The sequence below is a fragment of the Bactrocera dorsalis genome, unplaced genomic scaffold, assembly GCF_023373825.1.
Source record: "Bactrocera dorsalis isolate Fly_Bdor unplaced genomic scaffold, ASM2337382v1 BdCtg051, whole genome shotgun sequence".
In the NCBI taxonomy this organism is placed as follows: domain Eukaryota; kingdom Metazoa; phylum Arthropoda; class Insecta; order Diptera; family Tephritidae; genus Bactrocera; species Bactrocera dorsalis.
The window spans coordinates 15,389-34,945 of record NW_026038102.1 but is presented as its reverse complement, the minus strand read 5'-3'; the positions used below and the strand labels follow the sequence as shown (position 1 = coordinate 34,945).

Here is a 19,557-nt window from a genome sequence, read left to right as displayed (position 1 = left end):
CAGAGGCTTAGCTCACATTTCCAACTGTTGCATCGCATGATTCTTCATTTTTTCATATCGCTGCTCTTGAAGTCGCAAATTTTCCAGTATTTGCCGCTTCTCCACCACTAAAGCCTCTTCGTCTGCCTTCAGCTGCAGCGTCATTTCCTTACTTTTACCATACTTGCTGTTTAGTTGATTGAAAAAGAAAGATGCAGATACTTGAGTAAAAATATCACAAATAAAGCCAGGCTTTCTTACACATGCAGATCAGCAAATGTCGTTTCGAGTGACGTGAGATGTTGATAATTCGAGTCGCGATCCGCCTTGACCTCCGCCAACTGTTTCTCGTAGCTTTGTAGTAATTGCTCTTTTTCAGCGATTAGCTCAGCAATTGCTTTTTCGTACGCTTCAATGACACCGCTGCGCCGCAAAGTTGTCGAATTTAAATTTATTTTTGTACATGTGCAAAAGAATATATTCAAGAAGTGAAATATTTGTACGCATTAGCAAAGAGGCAAATATGATTAATTCAAATACATAATGTGTGGGTGGTTGCATATTAGGCACTTACGTCATTTTTGTTATTGTTTTATCTTTTTCCGTTATCCGTTTGATTAATGCCTCCTCACGCTGTTCAGCTTCTTTCAATTTCTTTTCAATATCTTCTGTTTTGAGTCTAAAAAGGCAATGAATAAAGCAATTATTAGCGAAGCATAAATATTATTGAAAAATACAAAAGCTTGCGGCCAAATTAAAACGGCAACTTGCAGATATGCCAAATATAGTGAAAATTAGCTTAATATTTTATTTTTCTGTTTTATTATAGCGCTCCACCTACAGTGTTTAGCATGAGCGCCACTGATAAATATATCTTTGAGTTTGAATTTTTATTAAATGGCAATGACTTACACTTCGTTTTTAATTTTTTTCTCGAGTTCATCCATTTTATAGTTAATTTGTTTTTCATCGGGTTGTGAGCTAGTAGCGGTAAGAAAAAGTAAAATTAGTTCGAATCTTATATGGTAAATAAAAATAAATAGAATCGACTTTTAATATAGTGAAAATTCCGATTAAACATTAGGATGTAGCGCCGGGGCAACAATTGTTCTTAAAAAAGATACAAGTCACTAAAACTTCAACTAAGAGAGTAAATAAAATGTCATATTTAAACGTAAATAAAAAAGTAAAAGGTTATATCTGTCAATCAATCAAATATCAAATGTAAATTTTTTGACAAGAGCTCAAATATAAAGCAGCGAATATTCGCTCTTACCCATGACAGTCAAGTTTAAGTAATGGAACGGAATTTTATATGCTTGCAACTAGCTAGCATTAAAGCCAGGCAAGTACCTTCAAGAATATAAGACTTGTTAGTTAAATGGAGTCTAGGGCGAGTTTCATCCGATTTTACTTATACTAAGCACAAATGTGCACCCTTATAAGAAAAACACTCTCTCTCAATTTTATTTAGATAACTCACATATTGGCCGATATATGAGGTATAAAGTCACCCGGAAGTTCGAAAATCTTTATATTAATTTATTGGGGGGCTAAGGGAAGTATTGACCTGATTCCAGATATTTATAGCAAAAACGGTTTCCGTTGGATGCAAACAGTCGGCAGGTTACTTTAATATATTTAGTTATACATATAGCCCTTAAAAAATAACCCTGCGGCTTAGGTGCAGGAGTTAACTTTTTTTATAATTATATATAAAGCTTCGACCATGTTTTCTAATAAAATCCAACTATTTACAATTTACCTATGCATGTTCTAATAATCTACATATTATAAACCGGCGCTTGGCATTATGTGAAAAATTTTTTCCAATTTTCACTTACTTTGAATTCTCAAAGGATTTGTTACAATCGTTGTCGATATTCATATCCTTAATCACGTCGACACTCATACTGTCATGCTTCTATGTATTAAAAAAAAGTATATATTCATTAAATTCTTTAGGTTTGGTTAAAACTATCCATATTCACCTTTAAAACAGTTGGTTGTTGATGTTGTTGTTGCTGGCGTTGCTGCTTCTCTGCTGAAATCTTAATCAAATTCTGTTTTGACTTGGCACTCTCCTCTTCGTCAGATTTCCTTTTATTATCTGTCTCAACAACAAACGATTGATTATTGCTAATGGATGATGTGGACGCTGATGATGAGTGCTCGTCCTCTTCGAGTGTAGGACTTAAGTTAGTTAGATTATCGCCTAAAATGTTTTGTAATATTTGTGGTGTTTGCTTTGTTGGTTTCTGTTGTTGCACTTGATTTGCAGGTACTGGCACGCCGAGCAACGGATCGAATTTCAGTAATATTGAACTGCGATCAATTGGCGCGCTATTATTGCCTTTTGTGAGTAGATAATCAAAGTCGGATGGATTCAAAATTACTGATATTTTAAATGGGTTTCACATTAACGATGAGCGTGCATGAAAAGTATACAAAATAAAACAACAGTTATTGTTAGAAATTATTGATTATATACATTAAGTAGTTACAAAATTGTTACTTAAAGATAATACGCGTACAGTCTTATGTAAATGACTGAGTAAATGTTTTGCATATTCTTTTTCTTTTATTTTCTTTGTTTTCTAGAATTTTTTGTTCAGCATTGAATTGCTGAAAACAAATATTTTGTACATTACTAATAAAAAAAAACTGACTTATTATTTAATGCTCTTGCAGCTTACAAGGATTAAACCCTGAGAAGTGTCTTCAGATACACATCGCTTGTTAGTTATAAGGGATCTAGGGTGAGGTTTCACCCGATTTTATTTATTCCAATCACAAATATGCACCGTTATAAGAAAACGTCACCTACGGAAGTTTGAATCTTTATATTAGGTATATGGTGGCTAAGGGAAGTATTCACCAGATTCAACCCATTTGTAGCATACAGACATACTACTATCAGAAAAGGATTATCTTTGGTCGGGTGGGACATGCGATTTCACCTAAAAGTTGGCGATGCTACGCCCATCGAACGATTTTGACCCCGGCACTTTAAAGACCCCTCATAGAATACGGTGGGTAAAGTTTAATGTCTCTGGCGTAATTAGTTATTGATATATCGCGTTATAGTACCGTTATGTGGTGAGTGTGTAGGGTTATAATCCATTTTCACACTGTCGGTAGGAGCTCGTATACTATTTGTGATGCGAATTTGGTTGTTGCATCTTTAATGGTTTAGGAGATTAATACATTAAACTGATTAAGGGCGGGGCTACGCCCACTTTTTCAAACTTTTTTTTATTGAAAAAATTGTCTGCCATTTTGTTAATTAAAAACACTGATTACCTATTTATACAACTATTTTTTCCAACGATTTTAGATGAATCTCCAAAGGTTAGCGATGGTCACTGCAAGGAGATATGATTGGAACTTGGTCAACACGCAGTCATTACTTTTAATTTTTTTCAAATTTCTCTCAAGTCGAAGTCTTATTTACTGATTCTTTGGTTTTACTTTTATATAAAAAAAATATTTTTTTTTGCAAACCAAAATTATTAAAAATGCCATTTTCTCATGTCTCTGACTACACCTAATCGCTCAAGTAAAACTGAAGTAAAGAATTTTAGTTTTTTTTTTAATTTATAACATTCAGTTAGTAGCAGTTGGAACTACATACATAATTGAAAATGCTAAACTTTTTGTAGAAAATATATTTCAAAAATTTATATATAACGACCTTGTAAATATTATAGCGGTAAGCGGCGTTTATAACAACAATTATGAGTATGTAATTTTTTGATTTTTAATAAATTACAGTTGAATTTCCATAACTCGTATTTCTAAGTTTTCATAACCCGAACTCTTGAATTGACAACAAAAGTAAAATCTCATATAAATCTCTTTACATAAATCTTAAAAGTTCGAGACATGATTCCCTAAGTCGCATTTTTCGGGGAAACCCCACTGTATAAGTAATAATTATTAAAATTAAATGTCTCTAAATTAATAATGTCTCCAATAAAATTAGTAAACAATCTATTTAAACGCCAGTCTCCATCTTGATATTGTGTATCGCATTAAAAATTTTTCATAATAAGGTGATTCTATATTTTCTACAGCTCCAAACATGTCACTTATGGTGTATAATAAAAATATTAAGCCTTCACATGCCTATGCAAAATCAATACAACTAACACTGTGGAAATCCCTTTGTTTTCACAAGGGAAGAAAAAAAAACTGCAAAATAAAACTACTTTGTTTGTCGCCAACGCTGATTGCTCGTGGGCGTATCAATATGACAATACAAGCGATACAATCGAAAGCCATGCTTCAACATAAATACTAGAACAATATATTACACATCCTACTAAGAGCAGAGGAAGTAAAAATAAGTTGTACGTACTTTTTTGAAATGGGAAATCGAACAAATTGAATTATAAACAAACAATCAAAACCGATAAAAAGCGGTTTAAAGAACAAGGTACTTGTTATACGTTGTAAATAATTTAATTTTTATTTTAATAATTTTATTTTGTTACTTTTAGATAACTAATTAAATTGCAGCAGAAAAAAATATATGTGTATCAATAACGCTTGCGAAAATAAACAAATAATTATGAGAGGCAACTAGACAAGTAATCAAATAACACAAAATATATGAGACTGAGAAAACCAGTCAAGTCCGCACGAACAATGACTAAGAGCGCGTACAATTAGAACTTGGAACACATGAGCGAATATAAAAGTAAGCAAGTCAAAGGCGAACAAGAAGACAGGCAAGAAATTAAAGAAATGTATGTAGAAATTCGTTTGGAGAATGAGTATGATCACCATCAGAGTCAAATTGATTTGGCACAAAAGGCGAGAAAAGACGAGTAAAAATAAAATAAAACCAATAATATAGAATGATGCACAGATGAGGAGATACACTTTGCAGCGAACACTTTGAATTGGCGTTAACATAAATGAGTAATTATATATGCCCCTACACAAGCACACAAATAGCGTGCGGCAATATTATCAATCAAAGATAGCACGTATGACTACTGCAATGTGTAATGATTTCTCGTGGAATCTTTAAGGTTCACAAAATTTGTGCGGAAATGCTATTTGCTTTTGTTTACAATGACGCGCGTTGCGTTAGTTGGCCGCATTTTTTTTCAATTAAGCTGAAAAATGACTCATTCGAGCGGCTTGTCGCTGCTTTACCGCCCTACGAGCGCATTTGCCCTTTCATTTACAACACCTTACAACCGGAAAAGCAGCAGCGCACAGAGACAACGCGGAAGAACTTTTGCTTTGCTGTTAACGCGTAATTGTATATCTTCCTTCGTTTTTGATACACCAAATGTCGACCTACTATTATCTACACGATTGTCTCTAGAGGGCAACAACTTTTAATGGAAGTTTATATTAGTTTATAAATTAACACACCGACTGCAGCGTACTACACATACACGCACACTCATATGTATGCATAATACTTAAGTTTTATTGAGTTATTGAAGGTTGCGGTCATATAGCAGATGAAAAGTAAAACAATCAAAATTCCATTTATTTCACTACACCATACACTTAACCACCTTGGGTAGACAGACGAAGACGGAAAAAATCAAAATTCATATACGTCACGCATCTGTTAGATACTTTGAACGATTACATTGCTTGGAGAATTTCCAATGCCTTCACAACACTTGGAAACACTGTGAGATGTGTTAAAATTTATACTTTTGTATTTGGAAAATTTCGGTTTAATTACTTTTTTAGCTTTTGATAGATTTTCTTCATGGAAAACTCTCAGCACAATCACACACTCCAAATTGAGACCTCAGCAATAATGACAATGTATAAAACAAAAACGCAAACGTCGTAAACGAAACGCAACGCGACGTCGACGACCAAACTTGAGAAACTAAAAGGCAAAATTCTCCACGTAGAAGTTGGTTTCTCCAGCAAAAGCAGCAGCAGTCACACGTCCAACGAGTCTACATGCCATTCAGATAAGCGAGAATGTCGTGCATTTTGTAGAGCTGTATAGGTGACTGGAGTTGAGTTGTGGTTAGCTCTTGGCAGAAGAATAGCATTTTCCAAATAGCGATAGTACGTGCATTGAAAGAGAGAGAGATTGTAAGAGTGAGAGTGGAAACGTGAATGAGAGTTGGCCACTTGCAAGATGCCAAAGGTGAGTGAGGGAGTGAAGGGCCAACATGTTGGTGTGGTCAATCCATGGTGTTTGTTTGGCATATACAGTAAATATATGTGAAATGGACAGCCCCTTATGTATTTTTAAGTGCTTGAAAGAGCATTTATAACACGAGAGAATAGAATGGAGCACATTGATTCTAATACGCTCTGTTTTGTGCTCTCTCAATCGCTGACTTTTTGACTGCGATGATTATATTGCTGGAGACTGGTTTTGTCATATGGGCTGATTGACAAGTCAGAGTTGCATTTCTAGCAGTATTGGTTTATATGAAAACATTTAAATGGGACATTAGAACTGATATAAGTATAGATTTGTAAATATAAAAATACCAATTTTAAAACATACAGCTAAATTTATATGCACATTTACTAAATTTATAATAAAACATATGAAGAAATAATTACGCAATATTTTTAATTTTATTAATTTTAATTAGTTTTGCTTTGAGTTTGCTGCCTGTCATTACTTCACTGCCGAATATAGGTGCACTTCTTTAATCCTCAAAGGGATAATAATATACAAAATTCTTGAATAATTCAATTTGATTCAAATGGTAAATTGGTAATATTTTACATTTAGAATATATACTACTTAATGAAAAAATATGTATATGAAACAAAAATGTGTTTATTAACACCAAAATGCCAAGGTTTTAATTTAAAATCAAGACCTAAAATTTTCATATTTTATTTATCCGAAATCTAAATAAATTCAAGAGCAATAAATTGAATCATATCAACGTATGTATGTGTACATGTGGTCATACTAAACAAAAGAAAGAAAACGTGGAAAGGAGCTTTAACGAATACAACAAAAGGTATTGTCATTAGCCTATGGTACTAATGTTGTCATTGACTTTAAATACCACGTATGACGAGCGGAGAACGCTGGGCTAAAGCGGCTGCAATACCGGCAGCGAGTGGCATGGAAAAAACACCGTTGTATTAACGCATAGTAGAACATCACAAATAAACCGTTGTGAGTTATAGGGAAGGTATTACAGGTGTGGAAATAGCAAGCCCACTGACAGTGGGTCGTTTTACGAATAGTAAAATAAAAGGAAGGAAGGAGGATACAATATATAGTATAGTATGCATATAAAGATTATTTAAATTTTATAACTTTTTTTTTTTTAATTTTTTGGCGAAGATTGAACAATTTTTTATTTATAATATACATATGTACATATATGACACTGTATATACATACAACAATACTGATATACTACATACAATATATTATTTTTTTATTTTTTTACATTTTGTTCTATTTCGCAAAAAAAAAAAAAAATAAATACCTTTCACCCCACAAACACCTGTGTGTGTGAAGGTATTTATTTGGTCTGGTGTCGTGACAACCGCATGACCTGCCTAATAAATATGTAAATTAGCTGTGGACTTTTCTCTCGCTTTCAAGTTCAAACGCGCCTGCTTGTGCGAGCGGAAGGTCAGAAGCGCCCTGCAACCAACTACCACAATGTAGAAGGAAAAACCGGGAAGAGAGTGGTAGGTAACTTGACTGTTTTTCTATGTAGCGCATTCGCTCTTCAATTGCAGTCATGGCCTTGATTTGTTTTTATGTGGGGATGCGTTGAAATCAAAAGCTGTGTGGCATGCAGCAGTATCGGCCCAGTATGCACATATACGTACATATATAGCAAACAGAAAATACCGGTTGATGTTTATTATTTGCCATTGCAATTCGAATGTGCTGTAGGAAGAAGTTGCTAAGGTGAAGTGCATATGTGATTGGACGAGGGTTACTAGCAGAGTAATATTAAAACACAGTGGTAAAAGTTAGCGAAAAATGTTATATGAAGGGGGAAACAACAATAGTGTTACAATGAAATGTAGCACATGTGAACAACAGACCACATTTGAATGAAGAAATGGCGAGTTGACTACAAGTATGACGTATAGTAGGTGGTATTGCATATATGTATAGTATGTAAGTGCTTGCAAGAAAAAATGGCGGTTAGCAGTGAATTTTGAATTTTCGAAAATATCAGTACATTAGACAGTTAATTAAGTTAGTATAATAAGTAGGTTAAAGATAACAACGAAAACTCACAATTATTTCCATTCTCAAATTGCTCACTTGCAAATTCTTGCTGATCCACATCAACGTTTAAATTAGAGTCGAAATTACCAAAATTGCTTGTTGAAGATGGCTGCTCTTCCATGGGTGAGGGTGTACTATTGCCAGCGAATACATCCTTCTCATCACTGGCATCGCGTTTGGTTTGCTCTTTGGCGGATAACGCTTCAACGACATCTTCTGTGTTTTTGTACGCATGGATAGATGGTCGTTTATGTATGGTAGCTATTGGTGGTGATGCCGTTGATGATGCTGGCGATGGCGGTAGTGGCACTTTAAAGGCATCATCATCCATAATAAGTTGGGTTTGATCATTTCGTGCCCGATTTTGTAGTGTCGGTATTGGCGGTGAGGTATTTGTTGGAATGGTGTTACCAATACGATTTTGTAAAGTCGGTATTGGTGACGAACTAGAAACAGTTGTTGTGGGGGACTGCATCGGTGTTCGGGATTGTGTTGTGTTGCTTTGACCAGCATCTGTAGGTAATGTGTCGTCTATGTCCATAGGAACATTTATTCCTTCACTATTTGGTCTCATCGGAAATGTGGGTTCAGAAACAATGTAAGTTCGAGGCCTCTCGGCTGTATCAGAATTATTTTCGCTTGAAATCTTCTCCTCTATTACATCTTCTGAGCCCATAAGATTAAAAGTTCGTCGATTATTGCCCTCATTCTCTGGTTTTTGGGTAGTAATGTCTGTTTCTTGTGTTGGTACAGGCATATTAAACGTACGTCGTTTGTCCTCGTCTCTTTCCGATTTTTGTCCAACGATACTTGGTGCTTGCGGTGCTGCAGGCATATTAAAGGTGCGCCGTTTATCGTGATCGTTCACACATTTTTGTGTCACGTTCTGTATTTCAGGAGAAGGTGTCACTGGAGCCGTTACATTATATGTACGACGTTTATCTGAACTGTCTATTGAAGAAGCACTTGTTAAAGGTGCAACTTCATCTGTTGCTGTGTTGCCATTTATTTTTGTTGACGCAATTTCATCATTAATAGGCTCATTTGGACATACCGTAGTGCTGGTAATGCTTGCAGCAAGATTTTCCGATATTGCATGCTGTGTTGGTTTTTCGTCGACTGTCGATGTTTTTCGTGAACCGAATAACTCCAGCTTCGGCTCACTGGCTGTAGATTTTTTACGTTCTGTTTCAATACGCTCAGTGTATTCCGATTTTTCTAAGAATGTCATACTTTTTGGCACGGCTGCAGTGGGCGAGCGTGGAAATTGTTTGAGTGAGTTTCCCTTATGTTTTATAGGGAAACTTGGTGAGGAAGCGGAACTTTTATTGCTTTGCGTTGATGAGTCCATATCCACTGTCAGATTCAGTGCATTTTGTGAACCAGTCCAGGACTTACCAAATTCTTGTTTACCTGGAATTTTATATTTCAATAACTCTTCTTCGATGGGATGTAAACTGGTATTTGCGGAGTGAATTGAAGTTGATGATGTCGTAGCAATTGTTGCTTGGGTAAGATCGGCTGATACTTCCGAAAAAGTTTCAGTACTGCTGATATCTAGGTTATTGTGCTCATAATTGTTCTTTTGAGTTGTTGATGTGGGTATTTCGATACTTTTATTTAGTGATAACTCAAGTTTTGACTGTGTAATTTCTAACTCGGTCTCGGGCTTAGACACCGCAGAATCTTTGGGTACAGCTTCGTTTTTAGTACAATTTAGTTGCTTACACTCCGTCTCTTCCTCATTAGTAACAACATCTTCAGGCTCTGCTGTTTTTGAAGTTGACTCGTTATCAGCTCCGACATTAGTTGTATGCAACTGGCATTCTTCAACGTTTACATTTTGTTTTAACTCAGTAAAACTCTCATCCACATCCATTGGTTCTTCATCGAAGGTTACATCTAATGGATGTTGGTGCGATGCTAACAAATCGTCACCACTTATAGCTGAGACCAGCGATTGCAAGTCACCTTGCTCACTCTCATCCTGTTCTGACGGTTTATTTATAGTAACACTTAAAGGATCTGCTTCTCCTGTCGTGAGTGTAGCATTTCTTGAGTTAGCAGCACTAAAGTATGATTCGATTTCGGAGTTCTCAAAACTATATTCATCCGCTATAAAACCATAATCGTTAGCGGACGCGATTTGGTAGGACTGACATTCCGTGAAGGTTTCATTGTCCGATGAGGCAGCGGTGTCCGGTTCAGGTTGTACTTTCAGATGTTGGGCCGAATTTGAGTTATCTAAAAGCATTTAAATGAAAAAAATACAAACGAGTGAAGGTAATGTTGAGATTGTTTTTATATTATGACTTACCTTTTCCAAGATTGTCGTCATGTTTTTCATGCTCACTTATGGCTGCTGTTAATGTTGGTATAAGACCGTCTTCAAAAGTTAGTTTTGCGCGATCTAAAATGTGTAAAATAAGTTAAGTTAAATATGAATCTAAATCATGTATAATTAATTGTATTTTGCTACACGACGAGGGATTACCTGGGTATCACCACTTCTCAACTCGAGAATAAATACTTGAAAATGCACAAGCAGAATTGATTGAAAGTACTCAGTACTAAATAGCACAAACTTAAAATGCTTAAAGTGCCCAAATCAAAAGTAATGGATTTTATTTATGTAAATTAAATTTATAGCGTTAGCACATTCGCCATGATTTACAAAGTTTACGATAAACATTGTTTTCTAGTCAAAATGTTTATTATCCAGAAAAGTGTTATGTAATTTAAAAAATATAAATACTTAACGCTCCTTTAGACTAATAGTTTCGACTTTAGCCGTTTCTACATAACCGGAAAATGCTCGAATTTATAATCGATTCAAACCGATCAAAGCAGAATGCCTCAAAGTATTTCAAAAACCATATCACAGAAGAACCGGAACAGCTCTTATAAATAGGTTCATCAACATAATAGTGCCCTAATAGTTTGAGAAAAATGGTGTCAATTTTATGTAGGTTGTTGTGGTTTTAAACTGACTGACTTGGGAAAAGTGCTTAGGAGTATAAGTTGTGAAATTTATTTTGTGGTTGTGCTTACCTTCCGTATTCAGATTAAGCGCTGTGAGCATTTCCGGTGTTTTTGTTTCAATCAAATCACTGGCTGCCTCTGCGAAAAAATGCGAATAATAAAAAAGTAAATCAATTAAATAAATAAATTTAGTTTAATATTGCATACCGCATTTAATATCTATATTAGCACCCGATTTAAGCGATATTGGAGTAGATCCACCGAAAGGCCCTGCTTTCGGCTCAGTTTCGGTGGCTGTAATAGATGTTGTAGAAACGCTATCAGCCACAGGTGCCATGGCAGTTGATTTTAGTAGCGACGGCGATGAAGACAATGACTCTGTGGATTGCGTTGAGGGCGTGGCTTTGAGATTTGGGTTTTTCGAGCAAACTGCGTTATACTGCAATGAAATAAAACACAAGTAAATAATGAAATCAAGCCAAAATAAAAATTAAAACTTTTCCAATGTCAAGAGCTAGTTAATGTGTGAAGTTCACGTGTGTGCGACCGTGAAGAAATTTAGAAAATGAACTACACAACAAAGCCACCAAGTGCAGCAGGAGTGTTGCATCCTTCTCGATTTTTTACACGCTTTTGACAGTGAAATTTATAAATATGCTATTGTGTGCGAATTTAGGTGTGCGCATTGCAGACATGAAAAGAAAAATCAAAACACAAACAGGCTATGGCAGGTGCAGCGAGACTTGCTAGTTTAGAAATTTTCAAAATAAACTTATGGCGCGGCAGCCACCAAGCAATTGTTGCAAACGACACTCACCCATGTGTCTATGACTTAAGTTGTCGTGTCGCTACTGATAGTTTTGAATATAAAATAAAACGCAATTTGTGTTGCCTATTTCGCAAATGAATACGCTTTTTTTGGTTTTTATGTAAATTTAAAATCTGCATTTCGTGAGATTTTCGCAGGCAACTCGCCAACTGCCAACACAATTCAGTTCACTGAGCCTAGACTGGGCACCACCGCCGGTAACATCTTCTTCGTACCGTCACTCATGGTGATACACTTTAGAGGCACAGCCTTGCCTTTCTGTAGCAAAATGCAATTAACTTGAGATAATGGGCATATGTATGTGTGTACATATATTGTATGTATATATGCATATATTATGTAGTAAATTGGCGGTGGCGTCTGACTGTTATGGCGGCCTATTTGCAAAACGATATTTATACATAAGTGTATGTGTATAGACTGCATTTTTTTGGCTTTGCTCACACTAAGTCAAATGTGTGCCTAGTTCCCTCTATTTTGTATTAATATATTGTTTTCCTTTGCGCATTTTAACAGCGCAAGCTTTGTTATACCCTGAACAAGACATATTAAATTTGCCATGAAGTTTGTAACACCCAGATGAAAATGTCGGATACCCTTTAAAATATCAACTCTACGAGCTGGGTCGATTTAGCCATATTCATATGTTTGTATACAATATACTCGAGCCAGTCCATCAGATATCGATCCGAAATTTGGCTAACGCCGTTTTCTCTCTAAAAAGCTGCTTTTTTGTCGGAATTACCGACATCGGATACCTATAGCATACTGCTGTCACACAAACTGAACGATGAAACTCAAGCCCTTGTGTGGAAAACTTTTTATTTGATGAAATATTTTCACTAATTATTGTTCAAAACCACGCTAAAACGTTAGAAAAAACTTTTCAAATCGGACCACTATATCATATACATAGCTATTATACAAACTAGTCCTTGTTTGGAAAACTTTTATATCTGAAGTGTCATAGATTTCTGTGAGCAAACGCCATAAGTTTCGAACAAGTTATTCAGATCGGATAGTAGTCCGCATATAGCAGCTTTACAAACTGAACCATCATAATCAAGTTCTTGTGTGGAAACTTCTTTATTTGTGAAGGGTGTTCTAGCCCCGGTGCAACCGAAGTGAACGTTCTTTTTTGTTTTTTTACTTTTTTGGCGGGAAAATGTACTCGAAATTCAATTAGCAAAAGCAATACAAGGTTAAAGTCACACAAAGCATTTTACGTGTATTGGTAACACTCATGTGTACTCGTATTGTGAGTGGATATTTACAGTCGTGTGTAAAATATGCAAAGTATAAGACATAACATAAATTGTATATTGTGAGATTTTAAACAAAACTTCGCCATTTATTGTATTATTGAGAAAATTATCCCAATTCAAAATGCGAAATCATAATAAAACAAACTAATACTTTTGTATGTCGATATGTATTTTTATATATGTATGTATATACATTCAACATCAAAAGCAACTACACTTGTTTATTACATTGCTTGTTTTATTAAGTTTTTGTGATATAATAATAAATTTAATTTAATACTCTTCAAGTTCATGGAAAAACAAAACCAAAATTCTTACAACAACAATAGCTATGGACTGAAAACTTAAAATACTTTATATTTCTGGTGTCAAAGGAAAGTGTACAAAAGAACAATAAGTTATGGAAACATAGTTTTAGTCCCATTTGTGAAATGGTTGTGGTCAAATCGAGGTGAACCGGTGCAAACTGTAGCCAAAACAGTATTGACGGTCAAAAAGGTTTTGCTATGTGTTTATTGGTATTGGCACGAAATGACTTATTACTGTCAGTAATTACCAATAGGGGCGAGAATTTTTATGATAGTGGCATTATGACATCACCTTCAAAAGGGCAGCAAGTTATCGAACAAATATGTATATATACCTAAATCGTATCATTATAACTATCCTGAATAAAACCTTCCATATAATGGAAAAATAATGTATTTTTTTATTTGACCTTACATTTAAAATACAAATAAAGCTAGAAAAGGGATCTAACCTAAAACACGATAAGAAACAATACCAATAAAAGACCAAATATTATTTTACTTTAGTTAACAATTGATTCTTTTGTTTTTAGTGATCTAAGTCTGTTGTCGTTTCACTATTATTTTTATGAACTCTGCTAGTATTATGAACACTATTATATAGTACATATGTACATACATTAGTTTCTGTGACCATAACTAACTAACGCTACAAAATAACCACGACGCGGCATAAAAGGCCACAAAGATAATTATTGAACTACTATTAAATGGGTATGTATTCGAATCGCTCTGGTTTAGTTTAGTTATATGAAAATGCAAATACAACCTCATCAGTAAGTATAAAAAATTACATGTCGTTAATTAATTAGATTTTTGCAAATTAACCCCCTTATAGTTTAATTAGTTTAAAATAGATAAAATCACTCAGAGACAGAAGTCTGTCATAAACAAGAAAATAAAAGTTTGTGATGCAGAATTTGTCACTAAAATAGTACGGTTAATTAATGTTCTTTTCTTAACATATTTGAATTTAAAACTGCCTTTTAAGAAAAGTGGGCAAAAGCTATCCCGGAAAGTTTTCATATGTAGATTCGAAACCATATACTATGAAAAAAAAAATGTTTGGTAAGATTTAATAAAAAGTGGAAACAAAAATTATCAAAAAAATCAAAATTGGGTTACATTAGATTATATTAGATTTAAAGCTAACTGTTTGCAGGATGCTCTGAATTTTACACCCCAGAATCACAGATTAGAATACGGATCACATCTCATGCACTCTTACGTTCCCCTCTTCTTCGCAGATAACTTGGTTTTGATGCCCACAACTTCTGCAAAAATGGCTCTCACTGCCGTCCCTGAATAAAACCGGCAGATACTAATTACTGCCACAAATTTATCATGCTCATTATCATAAATTTTGTATGGCGCTAATCTAAAAAAAAAACACACGCGGCGGCAACGCTGAGCGCTGAAAAATTCGATTTTGACAGCGCGTTACGAAGTGAAGATCGCAGCAGATAACAGAAATATTGTAATTTTTCAGAAAAATGTCTTGACCGGTGATATTTAATGCTTGTACAAATGGATATGAGTATTTTTAATAAATTAATTCGTTTTGCATTTCATTTATTTTGCATAAATTTTATTTTTTGCCTTTGACCTAAATTTGCCGCTTTATTTAGGTATGCCACATCGGCGTGTTTGTAAAGTATGCTCTAGCTACAATGATAGTTCACATTTCAAAACAATTGGGTAGAGTAGTAGTAGATTTTGGAAAATGTACGTGTTTAAAACCACCAAGATGAAATTACGATTATACAAATTTTGATATGGAATTGTTTTCAGAATAATACATTAAAGAACGCCCACAAATAGGAACATATGCCACAGGTTTGCAGCTGAAGTCTTTTTTATGCGCTGAAACAATGGAATGTGCTCACACCTCTCATTGATAACTGTGATCTTTCACTTGAAAGCTTCCAACAGTGACACACTAACCTCGATCACAGCAAACGAACAGATTACACTGATTACGTTGTAATTAACAACCAATTAGAACGCACGAATGCAAATGGCATGAATGCTGTAGTGTCACGTAATGTCACATACCTCAGTCGCCAATGCCTGCGTCAAAGCAGTTGGTGATAATGATAATGGTCGATTCGGCAAATGATGTTGACTCAGTGCACCGGCGGTATGTAGATCATCTTGTTTGCTCAAATTGTCATTGATTTCGATGAGCAACTCTTCGATTGTGTTGCCAACGCTGTTAGACGGAGGATTCATGTTGCCACTTGCGCTGACATTGCTAGTGGTGCTTGTTTGTAAAGAACGTGACTGTGCCTGTTTAGGCGATTGACTAATTGGTGAAGAGGCACGTGTTGTTGTTGCCACAGCAATGGGGCGAAATTCGTCTTGTCCATTCATTGCGTCCATTATATTGGATGCCACCATCAGCGAATCGACTAAATGTTGTTTTGGATCCGGCGTGGTGACTCGATCAAAGGTCAATAATGGCGAGTGTGATGGTGACGGAGTTTGTTTCGGTGTGATAGGACGTGAATTACTCGTATCTTGTCCTGCCTCGTTTGACGTTGGTGGTAGTGAATCGCTGCGTACCAAACTTATTGGTCGTTTTATAAGATTTGAAATGAACTCCATTGTATGTGGTGGAGAATTTTATAGTAGGTTTCGGTAGCTTGTGACAACGCTGTTTTTTTCACAGCGGGTAGAAGCCTTTGATTTTGCTATATTTGCGTATTCGATTTTAATTATTTGTTTTGTTTTGCCAAAATCATTTAGCACGCACGATTGATTTACGCCAATTACGTTAACGCCTGCAGTGCGTGGCGTCACGCCTTCCTATGCCGCCGAATTTTACTTTTCACGACAAAAAAGATTAAAGAAATCACGTAATTAAAAAATATTGTGCGATCCGGGGATCACTGCTGCATGCACCATTAACTTTGTCAAAATTTTGGTCGCGATCGTCGGCAACACTTTTACTTTTTTAAAATAATTAAAAATTATTTTATTTTCATATAATTATTTATTTATTTTTTTAGTTCTTTACTTCAAACAGAAATATCAATTTTTGAAAATTATGGTGTTGCTTCTTGTCTGTGAGTTCAACGAAAATATTCAGAGTATTTTTATATGATCGAGCATATACCTATGTATGATATGTACATATGTATGTGTAGTTTGGACTCGAGTAAACACAATTATATGCGACGGTCTGAACAGCGCGACCACAATTGAACGTAAGCAGACAAACGAACTATTCGAGAGATTTTCGAGGAGGCTGTTCCTGTGGCGCGCAAGTGCGGGCGTTCGCCAGCTGCTCAGTCTGAGTAATTAATTGCGCCGTTGTCGTGCGATAATTACGATCAACAAGCACCTTTCACTGCAGTTGTGTATGTTGGTATAAAAGTTCAAAATCGAATTGAAATTTTCCACGATTTTCTTTATTTCTTTAATTTGTACTAAAGGGCTGCATGAATACGCAAAAAACAAACTTTGAGTCACTGTCCAAAAATTTCAACTTGCACTCACTCACACAACGTAAAAATGAATTCTCATGTTTGGGTAAAATAAGGACCGAGTCTCATTAGTGAGAACAACAACGAGTTCGCTCAACTCATAGCACTCTCACAAGTAACGACCCACTCTTTGTAGAATCGGTCTACCAAAGCATTTCATTCTGTTGGTGTGAATTAATTCTGTGCAAGAAGGATGTTGGATGAGTGAATGATGTTCGTGTGAATTAACAACTGTTAATTCGAGTTATTCTAGTTGCACGACTAGAAAGAAGTATGTATGTAAATACGCATAGATAATTGCATATGAATGTGGATAAAAAAATGTTTCCAATATTCAATTTTATTGCAATTTTTCATGAAGTTTATTTAGGGATTAATAGATTCAACAAAATATTATAAAAAATAAAAATATTTTAGAACTAAAACCTGTCCTTTGGAACAATTGAAAAAAAACTCTTTTTAAGTCACAAAATACATACAACATTTAGTTCCAAAGTATCACATTTTTATTAGTTACATTCGCGTTCATTTCCAGTCACAGTATACACAAAACAAATGACGAATTTAAATATTTAATAAACTGTCTCGGTTAAGCATCTACGGCCAGTACAATGCAGGCAAACATGTTCTGGGGAAAACCCTTCCGTTTATCTTCTCTATTTGCTTGCTTAGCTGAACACTATGGGTGCACAGTGTTCTGTTAAAAGAATGAGAGAAACAATGAATTCACATAACAATAAGTGACGATCACACACTATTCCACTACTAAGCGAACGCTAACGCTTTGCATTCACTGCTGGTTGATGATATGAGTGTGAGTTGGGTTTGTTTATGAGATGAATGAGCTGAGTCTACCTGCTAGCGATAAACAGCAACTCACAATGTCTTCTCTGTATCTGCATTCACATAATTCCAACTCAGCGTCGGCGCTTAACTCGAGTTATGAGATGAATTCATAAATTCTCTGTTGCATTCATAGCGTGAATTAATTCTTGCAACCCTTTAATTTGTGCTGCTCTTGATTGATCTCTTGCTCATTTCAGTTTTCTTTCTCGCAATAACAACACTTGTCTAATGTTTATGTACAATCACATCGCGCCGTTGATCGGCAACCAGATCAGTGAGACTAATTTGTTGTGGATGCCGCGATTGTGTTTCCACCGTTTATGGTTGCCGTTAAATTTTATTATCAGCACGGCTTCGTGAGTTCATTCATTCATTTTCATTCGCAAATTCGGCATGTACATACATACATATATATTCGTTTCTAATGAAAAAGGGATTGGTCTAATGTTCGAAAACTAACTAGTAAATTAATTTTCGAACGCAGAGTTCAACAAAATGAAGATAATAAAATAAAATAGATGCTTATTATTATAATTTTTAATTTTTCTTTTATTAAATGAGTAAATAAATTTTAATTGAACTATGGATTCGTATATCTTATTTTAACCTAGGCAGAAAGGTTGCAGCAATAATAGAAGAATGCTTGTACAAGTATGTTATTGTTTTTGGAACGTGACTCCCCAATAGTTCTCGGCTCATTCCAAACTAAACTATTAAAGTCATACCCTTATATGAAAAACTTTTATATTTGACGAGATATCCTCATGAAATTTGGGTTGGGTTATTGCTTAAGGCAATGTTGCAATCTCCAAATAAGTTGTTCAGATCGGAATACTATAGTATATAGCTAGCATACAAACTGAACTATAGGAATCAAGTGCTAGTATGGAAAACTTCTTCAGTCGACAAGATGTCTTTAGGAAATTTGTAATGGTTTATTGTCTAAATCAATAGGGCATTCTCCGAAGAAACTGTGCATATCGGATTACTATAGCATATATGTAGCTATCATACCAACTGATCCATCAGAATAAAGTGCTTGTTTCTAAACTTTTTCATTGGAAGAGATATCTTCACGAAATTTGGCATGGGTTTTTCTCAAATGCAAGGGTACAATTTCAGAATTCTTTTAGGGCGAAGGGTATTATAACTTCGGTACAACCGCGTTTAAGTTTTTTATTTTATTTTTTTATTTTAATATTTTAAGAATATTTGTCTACCGTACTATTAACATAATACTACATACTAAACGTCTACAATTGATGACAGAAAAAGAAGTGGTCGTCTCTACGCGTTTTGAACTAATGCAGCCATAAAAACCGTTCGCGAACGCATTCGCAGAAATTCCCTTCGAAACTAAATAAATAGGTCAAGGGTTATTGATACAACGACTAGAACAATGTCAAGACTTAGGTGATCCCCACATGAAAGCTTATCGTCGGTCAACTGTTGGTCAGACTCAACAGATGCAAGTACCCGCATCGCTCTTTTAATAAAATATTTATTAAATAAATTTAGCTTTATAACAAAATGTATCATAGTTTAATTTTTTATTATATTCTCCGCATTTTCAAATAACCGTAAATTAACGGTTGATATGGATGAAATCCCCAATTACAGGGATGTCCGGATCTAA

At 35.0% G+C, this 19,557-nt stretch overlaps 1 protein-coding gene and 1 long non-coding RNA gene across 12 annotated transcripts in view; one reads left to right on the top strand and one right to left on the bottom strand.

Annotated features, from left to right (window-relative positions):
- Positions 1–19,557, bottom strand: part of LOC105226535 (transforming acidic coiled-coil-containing protein 1) — a 32,913-nt gene that overhangs the window by 2,603 nt on the left and 10,753 nt on the right. For 3 of the 11 annotated variants that reach the window (XM_011205442.4, XM_011205443.3, XM_011205444.4), the window contains exons 2-11: positions 11,393–11,624; positions 11,255–11,323; positions 10,521–10,613; positions 8,213–10,447; positions 1,971–2,374; positions 1,824–1,903; positions 892–960; positions 554–658; positions 241–402; positions 17–166 (exon numbers count right to left, since the gene is read on the bottom strand). In XM_011205442.4, coding sequence (XP_011203744.2) covers positions 17–166; positions 241–402; positions 554–658; positions 892–960; positions 1,824–1,903; positions 1,971–2,374; positions 8,213–10,447; positions 10,521–10,613; positions 11,255–11,323; positions 11,393–11,624 — 3,599 coding nt within the window. Of the gene's footprint in view, positions 1–16; positions 167–240; positions 403–553; positions 659–891; positions 961–1,823; positions 1,904–1,970; positions 2,375–5,519; positions 5,643–8,212; positions 10,448–10,520; positions 10,614–11,254; positions 11,324–11,392; positions 11,625–11,759; positions 11,811–12,002; positions 12,221–15,642; positions 17,015–19,557 lie in introns of those variants that run through there. The other 8 variants (XM_011205437.4, XM_011205438.4, XM_029550325.2 and 5 more) reach the window with 8 other exon arrangements.
- Positions 16,810–18,326, top strand: LOC125780028 (uncharacterized). The gene is made up of 2 exons (XR_007423529.1): positions 16,810–16,949; positions 18,119–18,326. It is a non-coding gene; the product is annotated as an uncharacterized LOC125780028 (long non-coding RNA).